Source organism: Urocampus carinirostris, chromosome 3 (assembly GCF_059441175.1).
Source record: "Urocampus carinirostris isolate Australia breed hairy pipefish chromosome 3, RoL_Ucar_1.0, whole genome shotgun sequence".
In the NCBI taxonomy this organism is placed as follows: domain Eukaryota; kingdom Metazoa; phylum Chordata; class Actinopteri; order Syngnathiformes; family Syngnathidae; genus Urocampus; species Urocampus carinirostris.
The window spans coordinates 32,212,060-32,236,605 of record NC_142351.1 but is presented as its reverse complement, the minus strand read 5'-3'; the positions used below and the strand labels follow the sequence as shown (position 1 = coordinate 32,236,605).

The 24,546-nt window shown below is 39.2% G+C and overlaps 1 protein-coding gene across 1 annotated transcript in view; it reads right to left on the bottom strand.

Moving 5' to 3' along the window:
- Window positions 1–24,546, bottom strand: part of LOC148369471 (dedicator of cytokinesis protein 9-like) — a 72,173-nt gene that overhangs the window by 15,076 nt on the left and 32,551 nt on the right. The window contains exons 20-39 of the mRNA XM_088331497.1: window positions 24,007–24,125; window positions 23,780–23,866; window positions 20,717–20,806; window positions 20,522–20,637; window positions 20,377–20,446; window positions 20,161–20,286; window positions 18,425–18,496; window positions 18,192–18,338; window positions 18,016–18,099; window positions 17,825–17,936; window positions 17,584–17,762; window positions 13,744–13,851; window positions 12,912–13,011; window positions 10,503–10,633; window positions 9,274–9,388; window positions 4,377–4,443; window positions 4,260–4,307; window positions 3,885–4,021; window positions 2,467–2,576; window positions 76–213 (exon numbers count right to left, since the gene is read on the bottom strand). Of these exons, the coding sequence (XP_088187623.1) occupies window positions 76–213; window positions 2,467–2,576; window positions 3,885–4,021; window positions 4,260–4,307; window positions 4,377–4,443; window positions 9,274–9,388; window positions 10,503–10,633; window positions 12,912–13,011; window positions 13,744–13,851; window positions 17,584–17,762; window positions 17,825–17,936; window positions 18,016–18,099; window positions 18,192–18,338; window positions 18,425–18,496; window positions 20,161–20,286; window positions 20,377–20,446; window positions 20,522–20,637; window positions 20,717–20,806; window positions 23,780–23,866; window positions 24,007–24,125 (2,156 nt within the window). The remainder of the gene's footprint in view (window positions 1–75; window positions 214–2,466; window positions 2,577–3,884; window positions 4,022–4,259; window positions 4,308–4,376; window positions 4,444–9,273; window positions 9,389–10,502; window positions 10,634–12,911; window positions 13,012–13,743; window positions 13,852–17,583; window positions 17,763–17,824; window positions 17,937–18,015; window positions 18,100–18,191; window positions 18,339–18,424; window positions 18,497–20,160; window positions 20,287–20,376; window positions 20,447–20,521; window positions 20,638–20,716; window positions 20,807–23,779; window positions 23,867–24,006; window positions 24,126–24,546) is intronic.

Here is a 24,546-nt window from a genome sequence, read left to right as displayed (position 1 = left end):
TTACTGATACAAATAATTTCCGCCATGAGTTTTAGTATATTTGGAGTAAAAACAGACATTCTAATAAAGGTTTACCTTGTAAATGAATGTCCTCAATGAGACGAAGACCTGCCTGTGAGCGGCCTCGGACTGAGGGATCTGCAGAAAGCAGAGATGCACCTCAAATACTTTCTTCATCAGTGGGTTGTGACCAAGATCTGAGTTCAGCTGGCTCTAAAAGAGAACACAGTGAAAATATTGGATCTGGAGTCAGACTATGCCTGTAGGAAAAATCGACAAAAACAGCGCAAGAAAATGTAAAATATAGCTAAAGGACCTTAAACAGAGGTTGGCGACCTTTTGTCTACCATGGACCCATTCGTTGTCTGCCAATATTTTCACGGCCTAACCAAGGGCGGCATTACACCTTTGTACTTTTTTTTAAAACAATATAAATTATAACATTTATAACATTTATAGGCGACATGGTGATAAGAGGTTAGCACGTTGTCCCCGCCGTTCAAAGGACCCGGGTTCAATTCCAGCCACTTGGCTCCCTCTGCACGGTTTGAATGTTCTCCCTATGCTTGCGTGGGTTTCCTCTGGACACTCGGGTTTCGTCCCACATTCCAAAAACAAGCACCGCAGATTGATTGGTGAGTCCAAATTATCCCTAGGTGTGAAAGAATGAGAAAATTGTCTGTCTCTGTGTGCCCTGCGACTGGCTGGCGACCAGTTAGGGTGTCCACTGCCCACTGCCTGATGATGGATGAAATGGCTCCATCGCCCTCCGTGACACTAGGGAGGTCCAGGAATGGATACATGGATGGATAACATTCATATTAATAACAACATTAACAATAATAATAATAAGCGTAAATCCACTCCGTAGTAATTTGAAACATTTAAATGTCGTCGTGACATCACATCAAAATCATATTTATTAATTTCCCAAACCACGTAGCCTAACTAGGGGTCGCTGGCGTGCTGGCCCTCTGCCAGCCATATTTTTGGAGTGTCGGAAGAAAATCGGATTGCCCAAAGGCAGGGAGAAAACTCCGCACAAGGACGCTGGTAGCAGGAATTGAACCCAGTAGCTCTGAACTGTAAAGCGGGCGTGCTAATAGAAAAACACTTTGGTCGCTATCGTAACATTTAACGCAAAACATCACGTCGATCCGTATTCCAAGTACAATGGAACCTCGCCTTTCGAACGCCTCTCAGTTTGAACAAATTGGTTCTCGACCAAAAATTTCGAGAAATTCTTGCTTCGTTTTCGTTCAAAAAATCGGAGTTCGAACGCTGGTACGCTAGGGGCGATGCTGAGCGGCGTACGGGTGTAGATTGCCCCCCCCCCCCCTCGTGAAGAACTGTTGTCGCGCGCACTTCTTTTTGCTTTCGTTTTGAATATCGGTGAAGTGTTTTAACCCCTTATTATGCCTCTGTGCAAGCAGCAAAGTTGCTACAGGTGAAAAAGGAAGAGTAGTGCGTACAACTATTGCATTTAAGAAAGAAATAATAGCAAAATATGAAGAAGGTGTGCGAGTTTCCGATCTTGCTAGACATACAGCATGGCTTCTGCTGAGCACCACAAAGGTAAGAAATCCTATTCATAATTCTTTTCTTTATCCTTTAACCGCTCACCACTTGTTGTGGAGACCCCGGTGCTAAATGACGTGTAAACGACCTGATTTTTTTATTTTTACACGTTCATGTTAGCATAATCTTTCGTATGGAAGATTATGCTAACGCGAATGTACGATTAGCCTGGGATAGCTTCATGTTTACGTTCATGGTAAGCCTTCAAGGATTTGGAACGGATTAAAATAATTTTACATTACTTTTAATGGCAAAAACGATTTTCGGTGATCGATCAAATCAGTTTTCGAACAGGGTTCTGGAACGGATTATGGTCGAGAACCGAGGTTCCACTGTAATTAAAAACACAAACTCGCCAAATGAACCAACCCCACCAAAAGCGTGTGGGTGTTGTGTGTTTTTTGTGTCGTTTTCCTGACCAAGAGACCTTATGCATCCTCAAACTCTATTGCCAAATGTTTTTCGATTGCGGCAAGTTTGTTTACAATCGTTCTAGCATAGCTTTGTTGACCATTCTCCACACTGATGGCTATAAGTGCTAACGTTGGTTTTGATTCTTCCTTCACTGAATCTTCGGCAGGCAGGAATCCCACTGTTTAACTTGACGGTTGCACCTCCAAGTTTAGTCTGAAACATTGTCATTAAAACAACAGAAGGTAATAATGATGGAAAATATTTTTCTTTTTGTGTAGCCGGGTACCAAACTTCACACGACCTGGCACCGGTCCACGGCCCGGTGGTTGCCGACCACTGACCTTATATGTTTTGTATTCTTTTTTCGAGGGTTAATTTTCTGACAAATTCAAGATTTTGTTTCTTTTTATTTTAAAAGTCAGGTTTTTTTGTACTTTGTTGTACTTTTCCAAGTCACTGCAGCAAATACTTTACCTTGAAGCCCATGATGAAAATGTTTAGAGTGTCGAGCACAGTCAGACACACCTCGGTGGACATGTTGGCTTCCAGCAAACACTGGCTGTCCAACTCTGTGTGGGAATACACTGATGGCAACAATACAGAGTCAGTTAAATGTATTAAATCCATAAACTGCATGTGAAATTTTCAGTCAGATTGCTTGATTACCAAATATTGCTTTGATGAAGATACGTGTTCCAACTCTTGATTACTACCATTATTATCTAATAGAATCATTGTAGATATAACAATGTAAGAGTTTTACTCCTTTTTTAAGAATGGGTATGTACATTCTGAGAACAAAATGTTCTAGTTTCCCTTAATTGAATCCCCATCTTCAACTGTACATTAGAAAATTCTAACTATATTTTCTGCTCCAATTTAGAATGTCAACGCAAAGATATTTGATACCAATATAGTGCTCACTAAGGGGTTCTAATCGATCCAAATATCGATATTATCGATAATAAGCTAACACTTGATCGGATCGATACTGTCTTACCATCACAACTATCACTATGATAACGTTGTTACTGGGTCATGAGGTTATGGAAACAGTACTTATAACTTTCAAATTTGATCCAATTGTTTTTTACATTTTATTTTCACGACAGAATTCTCTTTCAATATATTGTGCAACACAAGACATTCTAATTGTCTTGTTATCACTGTTATACAGTATCTGTTTTGTTTTTTTGTTACATTACTGCATTTCTTGTTTGACTCTCTTGACTCTTATTCTGAAAATGTTGTTGTAGTAGGGGATTTTTTTTTTAATCCTGTTAAAAGTTCCTCTATAGTATTGTTTACACTATTTGCACTTTGACTTCAAAATATTGTGCAATGGAAAGTATTATAGTTGTTATGTTGACTTTGTTAAATTTGTATTTTCTTTACATTACTGCTTGACTCGCTTGACTTTTGTTCTGAAACACTTGTAATAGGAATATGTGTATTTATTTCTCTGTACTGTTTTCATTGCAGTTATTTGATTTAAAAAAAAGGATATTTTTTTTAGTTCCTAAACTCTTACTGCTGTAATTAATAACTAATTCAAAGAAGGAAGTGTTCAGTCATTTAAGAATCATGACATTTCAGTAAAAAATTGGTTCCGTATCGATCAATACTACCGTGTATCGCGTCAATCCCAAAAATCCCAGTATCGCCCACCACTATTGCTCACCAGCAGATTATATCACTTATTTTAAAACATTTCTCGTTCTGAAATCATATAGCCACTTCAAAAAATTGGAACTTTAAGATACACAAGATGACACAAATTTATTACAAAAGTCCTCTCAATTATGCAGTTTTAGTATAATGAAATAGTCCATTTGGAGTCCAGCTGCATTTTTAAACTAAATTGTAAATTATTGAAATACTATATAACTTACTTTTGTTAAAAGTATGCGAATTATCCAATGTTCCAAGGTGGTGCAAGCGGGCATGCAGGTTTCCGGCCCTGTTTCGGGATACCGGGAGCGTCAAGGACTTCCTGTCAGAACTCAGAGACATTGCCGTTTCATGACTCCTGTTGACAGCAAAACAAATTAAGTCGATTTACTTACACAGAGACAAGATGTGTGGTAGAGAGAAAAAAATATGTGCTAAAAAAAAGCTTGAAAGGAAGTTAGTACCGTCTTACCCGTGCAGAAATGGTTAAGCGCTATCAAATTCAACTCAATAGCTGTCCAGAAGCAGTAATGACGGCAGATAAAACAAAATGAAGAAAGACATTTTATGAATTTCTGCAGATGCATTTACTCTACCTGCCAATAACTCGCTTCCCCATGTATTTGAAATGATGAATGCAGACTCTGCAGATTGGACCAAATTTAAATAAAACATGAGCTCTGGGTTAGGTATGCAGTATGCTCCATACTTACTCCAGTAGTGTAAAAAAGTCCATTAGTTCAGACGATGATGCTTTGTTCCAATATGCATAAAGGGCATCTGAGGGTAATAAAAGTGAGCCATTATATCCTCTATGGTCTCATTGTGCAAATGCTGAGCTACGTCTGAGTCAAACCAGTAGCAGAAGCTTATACTGACCTAAAATATGAACAAACCGTAAAATGCTTTTAAGTCGAGAAATACAGAAAGATTGGTCATCTTGTAGCGGCAACATTAAAGTCTGAGATAAATAATGAAGCACTGCAAATATGATGCTTTTTATTACTCTATTAAAATGTTTGTTTTTTTCCACACACATCCTATTAAAAATTGCAGTTCATTCATTACAACTATATGATATATCAAAATGTGCCCTGCAACTGGCTGGCAACCAGTTCAAGGTGTCCCCTGCCCACTGCCTGAACACAGCTGAGATGGGCTCAAGCACCCCTGCGACCCTACTGAGGATAAGCGGTGCAGATAATGAATGGATGGATCTATTAAAATGTAATTTAACATATAATATTTCTAAAGCATGATAAACCTAACCAAAGGGCAGCACGGCGGCGCAGTGGTTAGCGCTTGTGCGGCAAAGTTCATGTCATGGGAACCTGTCGTGGGTTCAAATCCAGCTCCAGACTTCCTGTGCGGAGTTTGTATGTTCTCCCCGTGCTTGCGTGGGTTTCCTCCGGGCACTCCGGTTTCCTCCCACATTCCAAAAACATGCATTTCAGGTGAATTGGCCGGTCTAAATTGTCCCTAGGTGTGAATGAGCGAGTGAGTTGTCTGTCCCCGTGTGCCCTGCGATTGGCTGGCAACCAGTTCAGGGTGTCCCCTGCCCACTGCCTGGAGATGGCTGGAATGGGCTCCAGCCCCCCGTGACCCTAATGAGGATAAGCGGTACGGCTAATGAGATGAGATGAGATGAGATAAACCTAACCAGAACCACTAAAAATCAAATGTGCCAACAGCGTTTGGTACTTTATGACCAGGGGTCTGGAACCCAAAATGTTGAAAGGGCCATATTGGATCCAAACAACTCATTTGTTCAGAACTGCAAAAAATTAAAAGCCCTACATAAGCCTTATGATGAATGTAACACTTGCTGTATGTATCTATATTAACTACGTTAGCCTACTATCAAAATGACTAAGTTGGATCCAGCGCATCCAGTGGAGAATGAAGCACCAGGTGACCAATGGTCACTCTAAGCGTCCACGGGTCTGAGCAATCACATAAAGTTTGTTGGCATCGCTTAGAACAATGGTTATCAACATCTATCCTCCGTGTGGCAACCAATTTATTATTCAACATGTCCAAAACCTGAGATCGAATCAAGTTACAATTTGATGAGTGTTCGGCAATGCTGAATTAGGTTTTCACATTTAAATGAATTGGCTAATGTACTATTAGAAAGGTTGCATACACCATAGACTTCAGTTGTTTTTAAAACAACTTTTAGATAGTTTATTTTTTTATTTTTAAAAAAAGTATCTTTTGTTACTTAATACTAACATTATGTAGATTTATTTAGTTGGTTACACTGTACAGAACTGTATTTAATCACACTTTTTAGTGGAAGTATGTAACACGATATTTTTCAGTAACCTATAAGCCAAGTAGAAAAGAATATTTTCATGTAAAATCACTAATGTGAACAGTCACACTCCTCTGACATTTGACAACACGAGAGAAACAAAAGATGTCAGTTTTTTCCATATCCAAGGCCAATCAAAAAGAAACATGTTTAACACACTGTGCAAAAACATAAACTTACTGAAAGTTATGTACGAGGTGCATTCACCAGTTCAACAACGGTGACAATTTCCTCCATTGCCCCTGCTACCTCTCTAATCCCCCTTTCCCTCTCTGTTTGTGCATGAGCTCCAGCTCACATGCTCGCTTACTTTCGTTTACTCAATCTCGTGCGAATATTGACTTGAAAACACTGCGTTTAAAACACACTGGAGAGGGAACCCGCATTGTTTTGACCCCCATGCACTGTACTTCTGGACGAATTTGCTTGTGAATTAACTACGGGATTTAAAGCCCTGATTTTTATGCCCTGGATACATTTTCTTGTGCGCTGAGGTCTGGCCAGTGCATTACAATGACCACCCTGTTGTGGAATACCGCCTCAAGTTTAACCTCATTACAATATTGCAGCTTAAATGAGGAATAATATCTGTTAATGCTAACAAAGGCTTGGTATTGTGTGGTGAAATGGTTCTTCAGTATAACTACTCTATAACTCTCTCACTGTAAAGATAGTTTTAAAAATGCTATCGTTTTCAGGGTTGCTGCTTGTGTTTAATTTGCCGGTGCTTGAGCACCCGGAAAATAAGCTGGTTATGCCCATGATTCAATCTGAAAACGTTGAAACCTCTGTTCTCCTCAGTTAATTTTCTCCTTTTACCTTTGGGGTACGGGCATAACCTGCCTGTTTTTGGGGGTGCTTGACCTAAATTCACCCAAAGCATCCACAAAATTATAGCATTATTTAAAACTCCCCTTTCCTTAATGAGAAAGGATAGGTTTGGATGAAAAACTTTAAAACGTAAAACAACAACAAAATATATGAACAACACAGCGTCAGAAATACTCCGCTGCCTTAAAATAGTTGTATCCATTTGATTCTTGGTACCACTCCTGCCTCCTTCCCTTCTCTCTTTCGCTTGGCTAGTCTCACTTGCGGCATAGCGGCAGAGTCTGTGGAGGCTCCGATGTATTAGGGTGAGAGTATGTTATGAACAAATATTTTACCACACAATACCATGACTTTCTTATCATCGGGGGTTTTGGGGTTTTTAAGGGTTATTGATCTATCTTCGTTTTTCATTATCCATTATCCGTTATCGGTCAGTTCATAATACGCTACAAAGCCTAGGAGCCGGGACACTTACTCTCAGCCAAAAGGCCAAGCTAAGGTCCTAGCCCTAAAGCCTTGCTGCGATCATTGCGAATGCAAACAGATATTAGTCCTCATTTTAGCTGCATTGAATCAAATGCAACCATGATGTCATGTGATGTTCACAAATGGGAAGTGACATTTCTGAGCAATGATGAATGTTCCCATATCCCTTTAAGTGATTTTTTCTTTCCAGCCAGACACCATTGGGGTGCTCAGCACTGAACCTAAAATTGTCCCTGCTTTGGGGTCCATGGCCCATCACACAACTGATGATTTTTATAAAACAGCTACATGCCTGGCTTCAAAATGGGGCAAATCTTGGGCTTCGCAACTCTTCAAACGGTGGAGAGTGGATAGTGAAAGTGAAATGCACAGGAGTTTAGCTACAATGAGCATGAACTCGTCCCAGCTCTTAATTGTAACGTCAGATTTGTTCTAAACTGTGTCATTTTTTCCGCCTACAGAAACCATATTCAAACAAACTATACATCCCTCTTACATATTTTTCAATTTGTAAACATTGCTGAAAAAGCGGCAAGGAACAGCTCAGCAGCGCTAAAGGGCTGCATGCTCCTTAGCTGCACACTAATCCCTACATTGCCCAAACTGAAAATCGAACCAAATATTAAAACAGCCTGGTAGATTGGAAACATAATGTTATTGAGAACGTATACAATTGTAACATAACTGTGTTACTGTTAGTACTGTGTTGCAAAAAGTCCAGTTTGAAAAATAGAAAAACAAATATATATTTTTAGTGTTATTAAGTTCCTCCTAGTGGTAGAAAATCATATTTATTAAAATAAAAACAATGTTGATTTAAATAACAAATGTTATAATATATATATGTTATAATATAACATAAAGTATTAAGTATAAACAGGACTTATTTTTTTTAATACTCGTAAATACTCGATACATTTGCATTTGTTTTACACAAGACGAGCCTCATCTAGAGAGAGCTGACATAATTAAAAACCATCTTGCTGCTACTGGTACCCAAAAGGAAAAAAACATACCAAATGTTTAAAGAAAAACAGTGTATTTGTCTTCTTTCTTGTGCTTTTACCAGTCATATTTGGATGCACGACAATACAGTGACATCGAGTGGTCAAATAATATACACCGTCCCTTAAAGTAAAATTTCCTTTTTCATTAGCAGCGAGTTATACGTTTTTTTTTTTGTTTTTTTTTTAAATATTTTTTGAATGAGAAAAATCACACTAAAATGAGCAAATGTATTAACCTTCCACTTTCTGTGCCGCTTATCCTCATTAAAGTCGCGTGGGTGTTGGAGCCCATCCCAGTTATCTTCGGGGAGTGGGCAGGGGACACCCTGAACTGGCTGCCAGCCAGCTGAGGGCACACAGAGACATAGAACTCACTCACTCATTCACACCTAGGGACAATTTGGACCGGCCAATAAACCTGACATGCATGTTTTTGGAATGTGGGAGAAAGCCGGTGTGCCCGGAGGAAACCCACACAAGCACGGGGAGAACATGCAAACTCCACACAGAAAGGTTGGTCGCTGGATTCGAACCCAGAAATTTGCCACAGACATGCTAACCAGTCAGCTTTTCCATATCCGATCCTAATTTATTTTATTTTACAAAGAAAGAAAACAGATGAAATATGTAGAAAACTGAAAAAAAAAAGATTAACAAAATGATCTGCTAGTAAGGGGTTTTTACTGTGGGTGTGTGTGCACCGGGAAACTAGCCATTATTTATATTGTTCATGTAAATTTCTCTTCAGTCTGGTAATTGATTGGTCATCTAGCAACCACACACAACCCCAATATGGGATATGTATTGATCAGAATCATGTTTTTCTTAAAACATATTTTCTAGGAAAATACAAACTACAATATTGCCCAAACTTTGTTAAATATCAAGTAAATGGTGGCGGTGTGCAGTGATATTCCCCCCAAAAATACTAAAAAATAAATAAAGAAATAAACCACACAATTCCCATACCTTCTGACATGCTTTTGAGGATATGCAGAAAGCAGATTAGCAGGTTTTTGCTTTCATCTCTGTTCATTTTGTCACAGTGGAGCAAAGCACGGTCCAGATTTAAAGCATTGTGGTTCTGGAAAAAACAGTACATTTAAACAATTGTAAGTTAATAAATGTAATCTTTAAAAGTGTTTTGCAACTGGTTGGTCATGACCCACTTTTGGGTCCTGACCCGTTTTCAGTGGGTTGCAGACCTTTGCCTCCGCAAAAAAATGCTAAGAAGCAGAAAAAATGGTGGGACAATTAGACTCCTCAACAGTCGTTTACAATAATGCCGATATCTTCTATTTGTTCAGTTGATTGGTGCATTTGAGAGGGACCACATCTCATTTTATTGTGATTTTGTTGCTTTTATTTCCCTTTTTTCCCAAGAGAGTTAGTGAAAATGGAAAGAAGATGAACAACAGTCATGACAACGATCGAGGTGAAGAAGAAAACGAAAATATGGAAATGGTGTCTGCCGTTGAAACGCTGCTGTAAGGTACAGTGAATGGTTTTAAAATGTATATTTTAAGCTTTTGACCAATACAATAATCTTTATTAACTTCATTATTATCTCATCTCATCTCATTAGCCGTACCGCTTATGCTCATTAGGTGTCGGTCACACGGAGCTCCTGCGTGTGTGTAAACCTAATCTCTCTTTGTCTCTCTCATGTCAGTGATTGAAATTATGACACAAATTTGTCTAATAGTGCGTTATGTGTACAAAATATCATTTTCAATAAAAGTGAAATCCTGCAAAATGATCCCTATTTAAACTAAAAGCACCTGTAATTTTTTTTATGTCTTTTTTCTGTCACTATAAGGGAATACAATTATATTTGTCCTGGTTACGTAACGCCGTTACATGAATTGTGTTACTCCCTAACCCTGTATATGCATAGTACTTGCAGTTGTTTATATTTTGCTGGTCGGTTTTTTTTTTTTGTTTGTTTGTTTTTTTTAAAGATGAATATATTATAATATAGCTCCTTTAAACTGCAATCTTTTCATTAGACACATTATTGAAGTGGAAATTTTGTCTTGATTTGGGTCACAGTTTGTTATTAGGGGGAATGGTGGTTCCTGACGTCAGACCAGTTGACACAGTTTTCTATGTAGAGGGTTTTCGGACTTGAAACAAAACTGATCTTGAACAATATGTCCACAACAACAACATCAAATGTTATTCTTGTAGCTCTGTACCTTGTCCAGAGGGTTTATCCTTTCGCAACTCCTTTCCAGCAGGCTGCCTTCTGAATCGGTAGAAACCAAGGAGCCTCTGGAGTCTGCAAGGTGAACTGAAGCAACCTTGGGAGTGGAGCCGTGAGGATGGGCTGCGGTGACAAATCAAGGTTAGTGCACAGTTACATTAAAGTCACTGTCAAGAATTATAAGCATTCCCACATGTCACACTGTGAAAAAGTTATTGTATGATAGAGAGTCTTAAGCGGTAAGCGGGGGAGCTCTGAGGCAGCCCCAATGAAAGCACTACTCAAGATCCAGTGAAGTGAATTCAGACCTAACAGAGCCATGGTATTTTACTGATTTTCAACGCTTTGACAGAAAAAGAATCAGAAAAGATTCCCTTCCCTCTTATTCTGTGCAAGCTAAATGAGGCGTCTTTGCCAAGCCAATAGAAAATTGGATTCGGCTCCTCTGAGTAGTCGGTGGTTGGGAGCTGCAGTACCCAATTTTACAGTTGGGGGGAGTTAGAGGCTCCACAATAGCAGACCACACGAAAGCATAATTTTGTTGGTATTTATTGGGGGTGCCTTGACACCAAACCTTGCTAAACACACTTGCTGAGGCCTAAAGTACAAATGTGTAAATTGTCACAAAATATTGGTTCAGCTGTGTCTGAGCCTATAAGTCACATACAAACACACACACACACACACACATGCACGCGCACACACACACACACACACACACACACACACACACACACACACACACACACACACACACATCGCAACTTGTGATCTTTAAAGTACCGGTAGTTTAGATTAAGATTGATGTCAATTTCTGTCAGTTGTTTTAGGGTGGAATTATTAGTTATTTAAATAGACACTGTTTAATATTTGACCACTATCTGTTGTTGTATTGTGTAGGCCACCTGCTGCCATCCCTATAAATGTGGATAAGCCATCCTCAGGTCCCTTTCCTTACATGGTTTGTTTGTGCCTTGCCATAAATCATCATATTTCTGTTAATATTTATTTTGTTTTTATTGTACTCTAACCATTCCGTGCGTCTGTGTACGATGTGTTTTGGGTTGTCGGCTGGTGAGGGGAGCGGGGATTTTATTGTCTTGTAAGCAAACATAGGGGTTTGGGTATGTGGGGACACGTAGCAGCAAAATGGCACCGATCATGTCAGCTCTTTCTAGACTCATGTAATGTAAAAATAAATATTTTTTTTAACTATGAGTCCTTGACAAATGTACTTTTATATAAAAGTTCATGTATTTATCCTTATTATTTGAATCAATAATTTTTGTTAATTAAAGAGGTTTTTCTGTACTACTAGGAGGCACTAAATAATACACAATGCCCCTTTAGATCAGGGTATGGTGTAATAATACTATGTATTTTGTAATAGTGTCATGTCCTGCATGGTCGCCATGACACCCAGCTGGTCCCGCCCCTTGACACCGGCTGACACAGATTGACGTAATTGCGTGTGGGATTCTTAAGGGCTCGTTTTGGGACTGCCCGTTGCCATACCATTGTTTTGTTTGACCCGAAGAAAAACCTGTTCATGCCCGTTTGTTCTGAGTTACTGCCTTTCTTTCTTGAAGAACTGTTCGTGCCCGTTTGTTCTGAGTGATTGCCTATAAGCCTGTTTTTGTTTTGTCTATTTTCTAAATAAAAGCAACAGATCGTAACGCAAATGAGTTCACATTTCATGCCTCCCAGTCCGTTCCCTGACAATAGTCGGTGGTCTCCCCAGATCCATCAAACAAAAAAAGTGTCTGAGTTGGGTCCTGTGACTGGCTAAATCAGACCACTGCCAGATGTCTTCAAGGATGGGCTCCAACACCCCTGTGATCCTAGTAATGATAAGCTGCTCGTAAAATGTATGAACGAATGAACAAACAAACAAATAAATGAAAGTTAGTCTTTCCACTCCTGAGCAAAAAGCATCACCAAGGACTATTTCAGCCCTTGTTCACCCATCAAGCAAACTGGGGAGAGTGAATGATGACCACACTTTACGCAATTCAATTACATTTATAACAATTGCATTCCCCAGCAACTGTCTGTACCATAACATAGCAAAACTGGAAAATATGTTGTGGTGTCTTCATTTGTTTGTCCCTAGATCTTTGACCTTCACTTCCATTGGAAGCACATATTCTAGGCTTTTTTGTTTTGGTTTAATTCTTTGTGCAAATGGGCACTGGCGTTATGGGTAACTTGTCTCCCTGAAAAATTACAACAAGATGATTGGACTGCTGAACCCTAAAAACTGTACAATGCATTGAACAAGTTGTGTTTTATCCAGACAAAGAACACCATTTCGAAAGCCGATAGCCACAAAGTATTACGAATACTCCATTTATTACAGGTGCAATTCATTTTTGGTGAGATGTTTTTGGAAGAAACTCACTTGCGCCAAAAACTTCTTTCTGAAGAGCACTCTCGATGAAGAAGCTTTGCTTTTGGGAGGTCATTAGAGAGCTCAACATCAAGGACTCCTCCCGTGGTTTCTTATTAAACAGTTGCAAGACATTTTGAGAAACGTTCAACAAAAAGATTTGGAAATATTTTTTTCTCAACAAACACAAAATTTGAATTTACATTTGGGTGAATTCAAAAGTGTAGTTTTTTTAGTTTTGGTGAATGTTTTTATTCTTAAAGGGACCGTGTGTATTATTTGGCCACCCATGTGGTTAAGAGATCTGTGAACGGTGAGATGTCGCTGTATAGTGCAACCAGAAACGAGTGCTAAAAAGCACGAGAAGGAATACAAACTATGGAGACTCAATGCGACAAAAACAGACCATTTAAGGTCTTTGGGTACCCCTCGCAGCAAGATGGCAGACAATTATTCCATCTCCCTTGAGGTGAAGCTCAAATAAATAAATGGGATTTTATCAAACTATGAGTATTATTGAAATGTTTTTTGCTTATTATTTTAATCAACATTGTTTTTATTATTTTAAGAATTAAGGCACTAAGTAACACACGCTGTCCCTTTAAACTCAAAGACTATCACCAAAACAATGTTCAAGAAAAGAAAGAACAATAATCCATCATATTTATGCTCGATCATTATCTCATTAAGGATAAGCAATGTGGGGGGAACTAGAGCTAATACTTGTTATATCTCATGTGTTTTGATACATATTATTATTATTATTATTATTATTATTATTATCATTATTATTATTATTATGTAAACTACTCTTCCCTATAAATCCACCAGGTGTCAGGCTTACATTGTGGTGGCTTGGAAGGACACAGTCTTTGCTTTCCAATCTGTGGACATTCTCCTGCAGTAAACCAAACAGGGGCACGTAAAGGGTGGCAAGTCTGGCCTGATGGCTCTGAAATGGAGAATATGATATCGGTTATTACATTATTGGAGGGAATGTTCCATCTCCGCCATCATATTTGAAACAATCCATGTACAAAATGCAAAAACATTCACATAGAGTTGCATTTTAGCTCTCCTGAGACTAAATTTACTGTAGTTGCCATAATACTGATTCCCAAATATCATACCAGTGACGTGACGTCAAGGGAGGCAGGTAAGCCTGTGCCTCATCTGTCATCATGGACAAATACTATTAAATAATGTATTAAATTTCACTATTACCGATGTTAATCACCTGTGCCCGCTTCTTTGGCTCCAACTGCCTCGGACTCTGATTGGCTCCCTGTAACTACTTAAACCCACTACTATCCGTCCCCTTTTGTCAGTCCGTCTGTGAGCCTCAGTTAACAATAGGCAAGCCTTTTTCGACCCTGACTTCCAACTGTATTCTGCTCCCGTCTGACCCCCGGCTTCAACCCATTTTTGATCCTGACCACGTCTAATCTCCTGTCCCGGCTTTCGACCTATTTTGGTCCCCAACCACGTCTCCTTTCCTGGCTTACGACTCGCTTACAATCCCGACCACGTTTTTGCTCTCCTGTCCCGGCTACTGACCTGTTTTTCCGTTCCCGACACCGCCATTACTCGCCACGGAAGATCCACTTCTGTGTTCAGAGCGACCTGCTACCCGCGTCCAGCAATCACCGGATCGCGGGCGCAACCCTTTCTCTTTCTTCCAATAAAACTTTTGAGAAACGCAACGCAAGTGGGTCCTGCCTCTTTTCTGGTCCGGAATTTAATGGTTTGTATTTATCCAATATTTATTCGTATTACTGTGGTCAGAGTCTGTAGATGCAGAGTGAGGCACGCAAATCCCTTGCCATAATGACAAAGAGTGTTAGGGCCCGGTCACACAGCCGTTTGCGGCTGAACCACGGCCAGAAATTTCTGCCTGTGAGGCGGACGCTATTGGACGCTTTGAGATCGCCATACAGACGAGATACAGCAGTGCTTAACACGCGGTCGGAAATTCACGCGCGTTTGGCAGCGCGAAAAAGTTTTGCGCTGCTCAAAACTTTGAGCATGTGTTAACCGCGGGCGGCACATGAGGTAATGACGCGGAAATGACGCGGAACAACGTGCTCTGGCCGCGGCCAGGGCGTGGTTACACATGGGTAGGACGGGAAATTTCAGCGGGTAATCGTGGGTGGAGCATGGTCATAGCATGTTCTGCGCCTGTATTGCCGTGTTATTACGTGAAATTAGCGTGTTACGCGTGTGACGGTCAAACGCCTTTCTCCGCGTATATACAGCGCGATTTGCCGAGCACATGTCAGTTGTGCTCGAGACGTCAAGGGGTGAACATGGATCCCCGTCACCGTAGTGACCTCATCTTAATCCATTTTTAGATTTCTTGACATTTATTTTCATTTCTTAACAAGATAATAAAATAAAAATGAAAAACTATTACAATTATAACATATTGGCTTCTTCAGTGCCATAGCTTGTAATCTTGATCTTCACGGGACTGTGTCTTGAGCGGTTATGATTTCTACAGCCCGGTGTTATGCCGAGAAATGCATCCCTGCCGAGATTTGCATCCCCTCGCTACTCCAACCACTTTTGCCTCGTTTTATCTCACTGTTATATCACTTTTAGGGAATGTAATGGCGAATATATAACCAAATGCACTTCGTCTTGCATTTGTTGGGAATGTAATACAACTTAAACCTTCCGTCTTTGTTTTTGTTGTGAACGTAATCGAACGGTAATGCACACCGTATATAAAATCCTCCCACCTTGTGTGAACGCGCATTCTGCTGCGCTTCCAACAAAAGCGATCGTATTCTATATAAAACGCTCATTAAAACAATAAAGCGAGCTAATTATAACAATTGGGAGATCCTAGTCTATATAACGCGTTTCTTTAAACAATAAAGTGCGATCGTATTCTAAAAGTCACCAACGTCAATGCAAAGCGATCGCAGCAGAATGCGCGTTCACGCGAGGGGGGGGGGGGGGGGTTGCGTAGGAGTCGGATTTGGGAACAACACCGGCTCGGGAGCTTTTATACCCGTGGTCCACACGAGAAAATGACGCAGAAATGACGCGATGAGGAAGCGGAACAGTCGCCGGCGTCTGTTTTGCAGGCATACCACCGATGAACAGCGGGTTGGCCAATTTTGCGCATTTTCCATCGCGGGCAACCACGGACCAAAAAAAAACCGCAAAATTTTACCTGCGATACAGACGCAAACGGCTGTGTGACCGGGCCCTTAGTGTGACTAATGTTTCTTATTTGGAGCACAACTCTGCCCGAAAAAAATAGAATTACTGATAGTAGCTAACATATTTTCAAGCCATCTAGTTTTTCTTTTTGCGTGGACTTTTTGTTTCAACGGAGGATTATTCATCTATGGATCCTTTTATTCAAAAGGAGAAGTATGTAACAAATTACAATGCTGGTTGTCTGCGGATGTAGAGGCATGCAATTCCCTTGTCTCATATCAGAGGGCGATATTGTGACCAATGTATCTTATTTGGAGCACACCACTGCCCCAAACCATGGATAGTGTTATAGTATTAGCAATCTATAAGCAAGTCAAGCCATCAAGTAGTTTAATTTTAGGTTCAGGAGTTTTTTCATAACGGATGATTACGTATCTTTTTATGATATGCCTACTGTTATAATTAGCAAGACAGGATCAAATTGCAGAAACACGTGTCAAATTGTCAAATTCTGCAATTTAACAATTGCTCCTGAAGGGGAAGAAAACCAATAACAGAAAGCACAGTCCATACAAAACAGAGGCATAAATGCTAAGTCTTACTGTACAGTTCTAGGCGTACAATAATCTCTAGAATGGGCAAAACATCAATGATCCGACAGTGAATGTTTGTTAAAGTTGTCTTTAAATACTAAAGTTTCAATGAGCACAAGGTTTGCCCAATAAGCCTATCAGTTCAATGGCGCCCTCTGGCTCTCGTTGACCTGCTAAAACCTTACATATATACTTGATTTATAAGTTAAGGTCTGGCAATAAAACATTTTATTCTATGATATAGTTCATGTATTGCTTTCTTGCTCTGCCAATCAAATGATGAATAAAATGTGTTTGTTTATTCGTAAATCTGACTGTACCTCACCAGACATGAACCTCGCAGCATGTCACTCTATCATACAGAATACCAAATAGCTTTTGAGAACCTCCTTTAATGTTTTTACCCTTTTTATGTAGACTATTAATGCAAGTCGTGTTTCACTTAGTATTTTTGTTACCAATCTAATGAACTGAGAGTTGAGAGAACATTTTTAATAAGTGATCATTTTAATTTTGTTTTGAAAACGTGATAATATATACATTGGCTGTGTTGGATTGTGACTCATAACAGCACTCATGGAGAAACCATAACAACAATGAGGTCTTGTACAGCTATAGCATCACCGTTGATTTGCATTTCTTTTATTGCAGTCAATTCATCTATCCATTTATCCATCCATCCATTATTTGCACCGCTTATCCTCAGTATGGTTGCGAGGATGCTGGAGCCCATCCCAGCCATCTTCGGGCAGTGGGCAGGGAACACCCTGAACTGGTTGCCAGCCAGTCACAGGGCAGCAGTCAACTCAATACTTTGCATGAAATGTTTTTGGTAAAGTTGGATTTATTATACGGTTTAATCGTTTTCAACCCACTTTTCTGTCTATTAAATTTGAATTATGAACTAGATTGGCACTCACTTTGGCAGCATAACGGTCATCGAATGCGTGTTTAATCATCAGCCCCTTCAGCACCTGGATAGCAATCTGCTGAATTTCTTGGCTCTCCTTTAACGTGCCGCCCACCTCCCTCAGAAGCAAACCAACCAGGAAGTGATTGCGACAGAAGTCATCAGTCAGTGAATAGTCCAGTTGGAAATCTATGAACCACAGTATAAGAAGAGGGTTTGGTATTGACTGCAAGAGAAATAGTTCATCTTACCTTGGAACCTGTGCATTCGTCCTTTTCCAATTGGCATGGGAAGATTGAGAGCTATGTAATGCTCATGGTTGCACACAATCCTTAGGAACTCAAACTTAAACTCATACAAAGTCTGCATGAAAATAGCAAAATTAAACAGTAAGTGGCTTTAGATAAAAATTAAAAGTCCTAAAAACACCGCTTTGTGAAACCTTGGGATCGCCAGGTGCGAAGCAATTCATGTAACTATTGATCTGCCTGAACACAAAACCACGGTCCATAAAAGTTAAGCAGCGCTGATGGGAGAAGAGGAACAAAGAATGCAATGTATTCAACAGTGTTTGGTTTATTGCTCATCCTGTAAAAAAAGAAAAAGAAGAAAAAAAACCTTAATGAAAACTGCCAGGCACTGATTTGCATTGCGTGCGGCATCAAGGTTGTCCTTGTATTTCTGGGTGATGTGCGGCATGAGTGTATTGACCAAAATCTCAACAGCGTGGTAGAAGGAGACAGAAAAACGTTGGTTTCTTGAGAGCTGCAGCAACACAAAGAAAAATAAAGAAATCAAGATTCAATTTCAGAAGGGAATGAGAGGCTGCCACAATTGTGGAAGAAACATACCTTGACTCTTGCACCGTCTGTGAGATAATGAGCCATTGATTTGACCAGTGCTTCAAAGAAGTACCAAGAGTGCTGTAATACATAGCAAAATCTGTTGAAACCGAGAAAAAAAATCAACTAAAGAATCTAGCTTGGTGATTGACATGCAGTTGTTTTTAATTGGTTCTGATCAATTACTACACACATGTAGGTCAGAGAAGTCACTCGCAAAATCAATATTGGCATTAGTGATGTAGCATTAGTAAATGTAACGGCTTTATGAGCCAACTCTTTGAAGTGAATGACGGGAGCCGCTAACCTGAAACTCTTTCCGACCCATGGAGACGACGTTATACCATTGCCCAGTATGTATATGCACAAACTTGATCACGATTTCCCGGGAAATATGCACATTTTTGTGCTACCTATCATACTTGCCTTTGAAAGTGAGGATACACTCAGTTGAAAGAGGTAAATTATTTTTTTATGTAGTCTTATTTGACTTGTCACTATTTTTCACTGCTTCAAAACACTGTTTTCTGACATAGCTTTTAAACCTGGCATGTTTTTTCTGTAGCGTGGTGTTTATTGACTACAGTAATCGCGGAGTGTATGTATGCATGCCAACTCTCGTTTTATATCATAAGTAAAGTCCTGTTTGCAATAATTCTGAGCTTCAGTGTTGCTGCAGTGTCGTTACTTGATTATAAAAAAGACTACAATTCTGTCAGATCAGCCAACCGTAGGAGGTCTCGACAGGGTAGGACGTTTCGACAAAACACCGGCTCCCTACCAATCAAGAGCTGGTTTGATTCAAGATGCTTTTTTCTCTATTGTAATTGGTCGAAATGTTGTTGGGTTTGTTTAGTACTCTGTGTTGTTGACGTTAAATGCGTTGAGTAAATAAAACATTTAAATGTTTTGTATTTTATCATTTATTTTTGTACATATGTAAAAACAACTATTTATATTTCCTGTGTTTTTCAGTTATTTTGCTATTCATGCTTAGTTTTTTTTTAACGTAATGAAATTCAAAGATTATTCTTATATTTCATAGTTTGTTTGATAAAGCACTGAAAACTCAATGTTCTTAATTTACATTTTGTTGTGTCGTGTTTTTCAGGGACTCCATGTTGCCTGACTTTAAAGATGCTTAATATAAAAAAGTTCAAAGTTTAATTTAGCTTAAGTTCACTGTAGGGTTAAAAAAAATATGCTATTATAATCATTCATTATATGCACCGCTTATCGTCAGTGGGGTCGTGGGGGTGCTGGAGCCCATCCCAGCTATCCTCGGGCAGTGGGCAGGGAACACCCTGTACTGGTTGCCAGCCAGTCGCAGAGCACACAGAGACAGACAACTCGCTCGCTTATTCACACCTAGGGACAATTTGGACCAGCCAATTAACCTGACATGCATGTTTTTGGACTGTGGCAGAAAACCGGGATGCCTGGGGGGAACCCATGCAGGCAGGGGGAGAACATGCAAACTCCACACAGGAAGGTTCGATCTCATGACCTCAAAACTGTGCCGCACACGCGCTAACCACTCTTTTTAGTGAGCCTAGCAGAAAGAGCTGGTTCTCCAAAAAGAGCCGTAATTCCAATCACTAACTGGCACATTTAGAGTATATAAGCATGTTTACTGAAAACATAAAGAAAAATATTAGTGAATCAGACCCGTTTTTTATTCAACCTGTGGAAGTTTTAACGATGAAGACTGTAAAGTAGAACTGCAAGAAATAAGTTTGCTTCACCTTCAGCAGTTTGTTGCTTGTTAAAAAGTCAGTAGATGGCTTCAGAATTGCTGTCAAGGCTTTTGTCAGTTCCTCGTGAACATCCTTATCATTGTCGCAAGAATGAGGCTGCGGTCTGAAGACATACTGTGCGAAGGAAATACAAACAATGTCGTTGTTTTTGATTTGAGAATACATTGGCATTATTTACAGTGCATTTGAAAGAAACATTTTCACCTTGACGTAAGATCGCAGATAATGCTCAAGCCCCTCTTCGTGGCATTGTGCTACAATGTGCACCATGACCCTAAATTGAAAAAAATATACATATTGCGGTTAAATGGGGGACATATTCCCATTGCGATGGTGGCTGTAGCCTCACCTCGTCACATTGACAGCCACATCTTCATTCGAAGTTCTGGTGAGGACACAAAACAGCTGGTTGAGGATGGTCGGAAGAAAGTTCACCATGATATGGCCTTCAACAGCGTGGAGACTCTGGCAAAAAAAAAATTGAGTAAACGTGCTTAACAGGACATGACAAAAATAGCAACTTTTTAAAGTTCAAAAATATAACCTTTAGAAATGTCACCAGCCGGCCCTCCGATGCTTGTTTTGACGCGTTCATGATTTCACAGTGGTTGAAGAAGTTGTGCAAGTGTTGATCCTAAATAAATTATTTGGCGAGAAACATTTTTGAACCACGGAATGCAGGAATCATGATGTGAATTTAATGGAAGGTTTAAAAATTATAGATTACAAAGTATCAAGATATGTGAAAAAAACATGCTGACACTCATCAAAATTTGAACATGAATTCATTTTAATCATGTATTTAACTGCCAGAACAATTTGTACTTAAAATACATTTAATAAGTTGAGAACTTTGAAAAATTAGGCAAATATTTGGATTGTAGTCAAATGCAGATAAACAATAATATTAAAATTTGCAGAGCTAGCATTAACACAATGATACCAAAGTGTTTTTCCACCAGTGTGCCATAAGACCTTGGCTAATGTGCTACAGGAAATTACCCAATTTTATCTCCGTAAAAAAGCATGCCGGTGTTCAGTATCTTTGATCAGCGGGGCGGCAGTAGCTCAGGAGTTAAAGCGCTCGTCTTGGGATCAAGGGATCCCAGTTCGAATCCCGGCTCGTCCGTGTTACATGTCGAAGTGTCCTTGGGTAAGACACTGAACCCCTAATACTCCCAATAAGCAGGCTAGCGCCTTAAATTGCTGCAAGGCCGCTATTGGGAAATGTGGAGCACATTGTAAAGCGCTTTGGGAAGTCATTGACTTGAAAAGCGCTATATAAATTTAATTTCATCAGCTGACTAAATGTAACATGCATCCATATCAGTAGATGGTAGCAGATTACTATTGTTGTTATTTTTATGTACTAATTTTCTGCTCATGAGGTCGTACAGGGAACTACAGTAATCCCACTGTTTACTTCACGGATTTGCATCGCGCAGCGTTTTCTGAAGCTTATCTATTATTTGATGGGACAGTAGTTATTTCTAATAAAAAAATAAATAAATAAATAACCCTAAAAAACATTTTTCACGGTACTTTATCTGTTACACAAATGTTTGAGCCAGTAAAAATGGTTTGTTCTTTGGTATTTAGTGTATACAGTAATCCCTCGGTTATCGCGGATAATGGGGACCAAAACCACCCGCGAAAAGTGAAAATCTGCGAAGTAGCGACGCCCCTTCAAAAATGCTTTAAAAAAACAAAAAAATAAATAAATACATTTTTAAAATACCACTTCATCATACAGTAGTGTAATACAAAACACTACCAGAAAAAAATATTACTCAGAAATACTACTACAGATGTATTACAACAGAAATACTGCAAAAATACAACTAGAGCGATGCTAAAAAAATTATTCTATGTAAATACGACAGAAATATTAAAAAAAAAAACTACAGTAATACTTAACTACAGAAATACCACAGATGTACATCAAAAATTCTACAGTTGATATACTACAAAATACAACGGAAATAGTACGAAAATACCAAAAAATAATAATCGAGTATTTCTACAAAAACACTGAAATCTTTAAAGTACTGTAATACTACAAAAATATTACAGACATACAGCAAAACATGTAATATCGTAATACAACAAATATACTACAGAAGTACCAAAAATGTATTACTATGGAAAACTACAGAGAAAACTGCTGCAGAAATAGTACAAATTTAAAACTTCAGTAATATTACACAAAAATGAACACTGAACTTCAACAAAAATCCGACTGCAGCAATACTAAAAAAATACTTTAAAAAAATACAACTACTGTAATGCTTGAAAACTAAATATCAAATTAAGTGCTTAAAATAGGGACCTTATATATGATTTTTCTTTGATTGTGATCCTTTCAAAACCAATTTGATAAAACTAATCTCGTTCAAAACAATACCATGTAAAGGTCTGCATGTATATTCATTCCCAAATTTAAAATTTGGATCTTTTTCCAAAATTTTGGACCCAATACGGCCGCCGACTCCAAATATTTGCCCATCCCTGGATTAGAATATAGAATGAGTTCTAGTAGGTATGCTCATTAACAAGTAAAAGGGGGCCCCAATTCTAATTTTGCCAAGGCCCTAATAAAGGTACAGGACGGCCCCGACTGTATGTTAAACAACTTACTGAGTTTGATTAAGCAGTTTAGGGTCATACTACAAAAAAAATTAAGCATTAAGTCAGAATATAGCATATAATTGTCCTGATTTTAATTATTTTTTTTATTTCACATTGAAAAGAAATCAAAAGAAAGAAAAAAATGAGATTTTTTTTTACACTGTGTCACGGTTGCCATGGCAGCCAATTGGCCCCACCCATGGGGCGCCAGCTGCGTCTCGTTAACAGATTGGCATTCTGTCCATTTTAAGCTCGGCGCTGTCACACTTCCTTTGTCAGCCCGTCAACAAACTTGGGTTTCGACTCGATCCTGTCCCTGTTGGTATTTCCTGTACGGTATTGTTCCCGTTTATTTTATTATGTTCTATATCGGTTTCCAGTTTTGTCCTGTTTATTATTTTCTCCAGTTTTCTTTCCCGCCTACTTTGTCCTCTTTATTTTCAGTATCCTGATTCATTATCTATCCTGTCTGTCCCGTCCTGTCCGGTATCGACCCCATCTGCCCGATATCAACTCGGGCAATTGGAATCGATGTTGTAAGTCTCTGGCTTCCTGTCTTTCCGCGCCAGACCTTTGCCTAACGTGCATGACTCCCTATTTCCCGTAAAATAAAGGCTTGTGTGAGAACGTCACGTGTTTGGGTCCTGATCCTGTTCTGGTTAATGACACACTGCTAGATTTTTTTTTCTTATTTTAAGTACTAATGTTGTTGTTTATCCATAATAAACATGATGAAAATATACGACATTTTGAAAAATTGGTTAAAATAAACCTTTATTACTAAAGAGACATGGTGACCACAATAACTTTATACTGTGAATTTAGAAATCATGATTGTTTAAGAAAAATATGAAACTGGTGCCAGGCAATATTTTTGAGATGTTTTAAGAAACAAGTGTGCCTTGACTCCAAAAGGTTGGGAAACACTAGTCTACACAACAATCACAACAGATACATCTTTATGTTAATTTTGTGATACCTGAGTGTAAATTGTTGAAACCAGATGTGTTGAGACTTTGAACAGCGGCTTTCCTCCTTCAACCCACTTTATCTCCAAACCAGAATGCTGCCATGACAAATGGTCAGATTGACATAACATAACATTTCTTGTTTGGTAATTGAATCCTGTACCAAGCGGATATAGACCAAATGAAAAATTCCCAATTTATAAGCACGTCCTTTGCACAAATTGTATTTCTGTTTTACCTTTGTGGCAGCATCCTGGCAACTGAGGTATCCGGCGGGTAAATGAACAGCCACGGGCAGCTGCTGTTCAGTCATGTTGACCCGACCATCTCTTAGCAGAGGCAACACCGCTGAGCCCACTTTGCAAAGACAACAAATATTTTTCCTCTCTGGATATGTTTTCTTGAAAGTGAGATTGCAATTTCCACTATCCAATGAATTTGCCAACTTGTGTAAGGATGACAGTATGAAAAGATGCCAAGGAAGTAGAAAATTTGTCTTAGTATACTTGTATACTACTTATATATGTTTGTATTTCCTATTGCCGTGTTTTTAGTAGTATGCCAGGGCACACTAGTGAGATGTGTAGCAGGAAATTGCCCAATTGCATCTTTGCAAATAGCATGCCATTGTTCACTATATCTACCTTCTTCCAGTGATCAGCCGAGCAAGTATTTTATTCATTTATACAGTGTCTGAAACTCGTGACAAAAATTTACCGGACATCAGGGCAGACAAGTTACCTGCCGAGCCATAAAGTTGCCTGCCCCATATTTCACA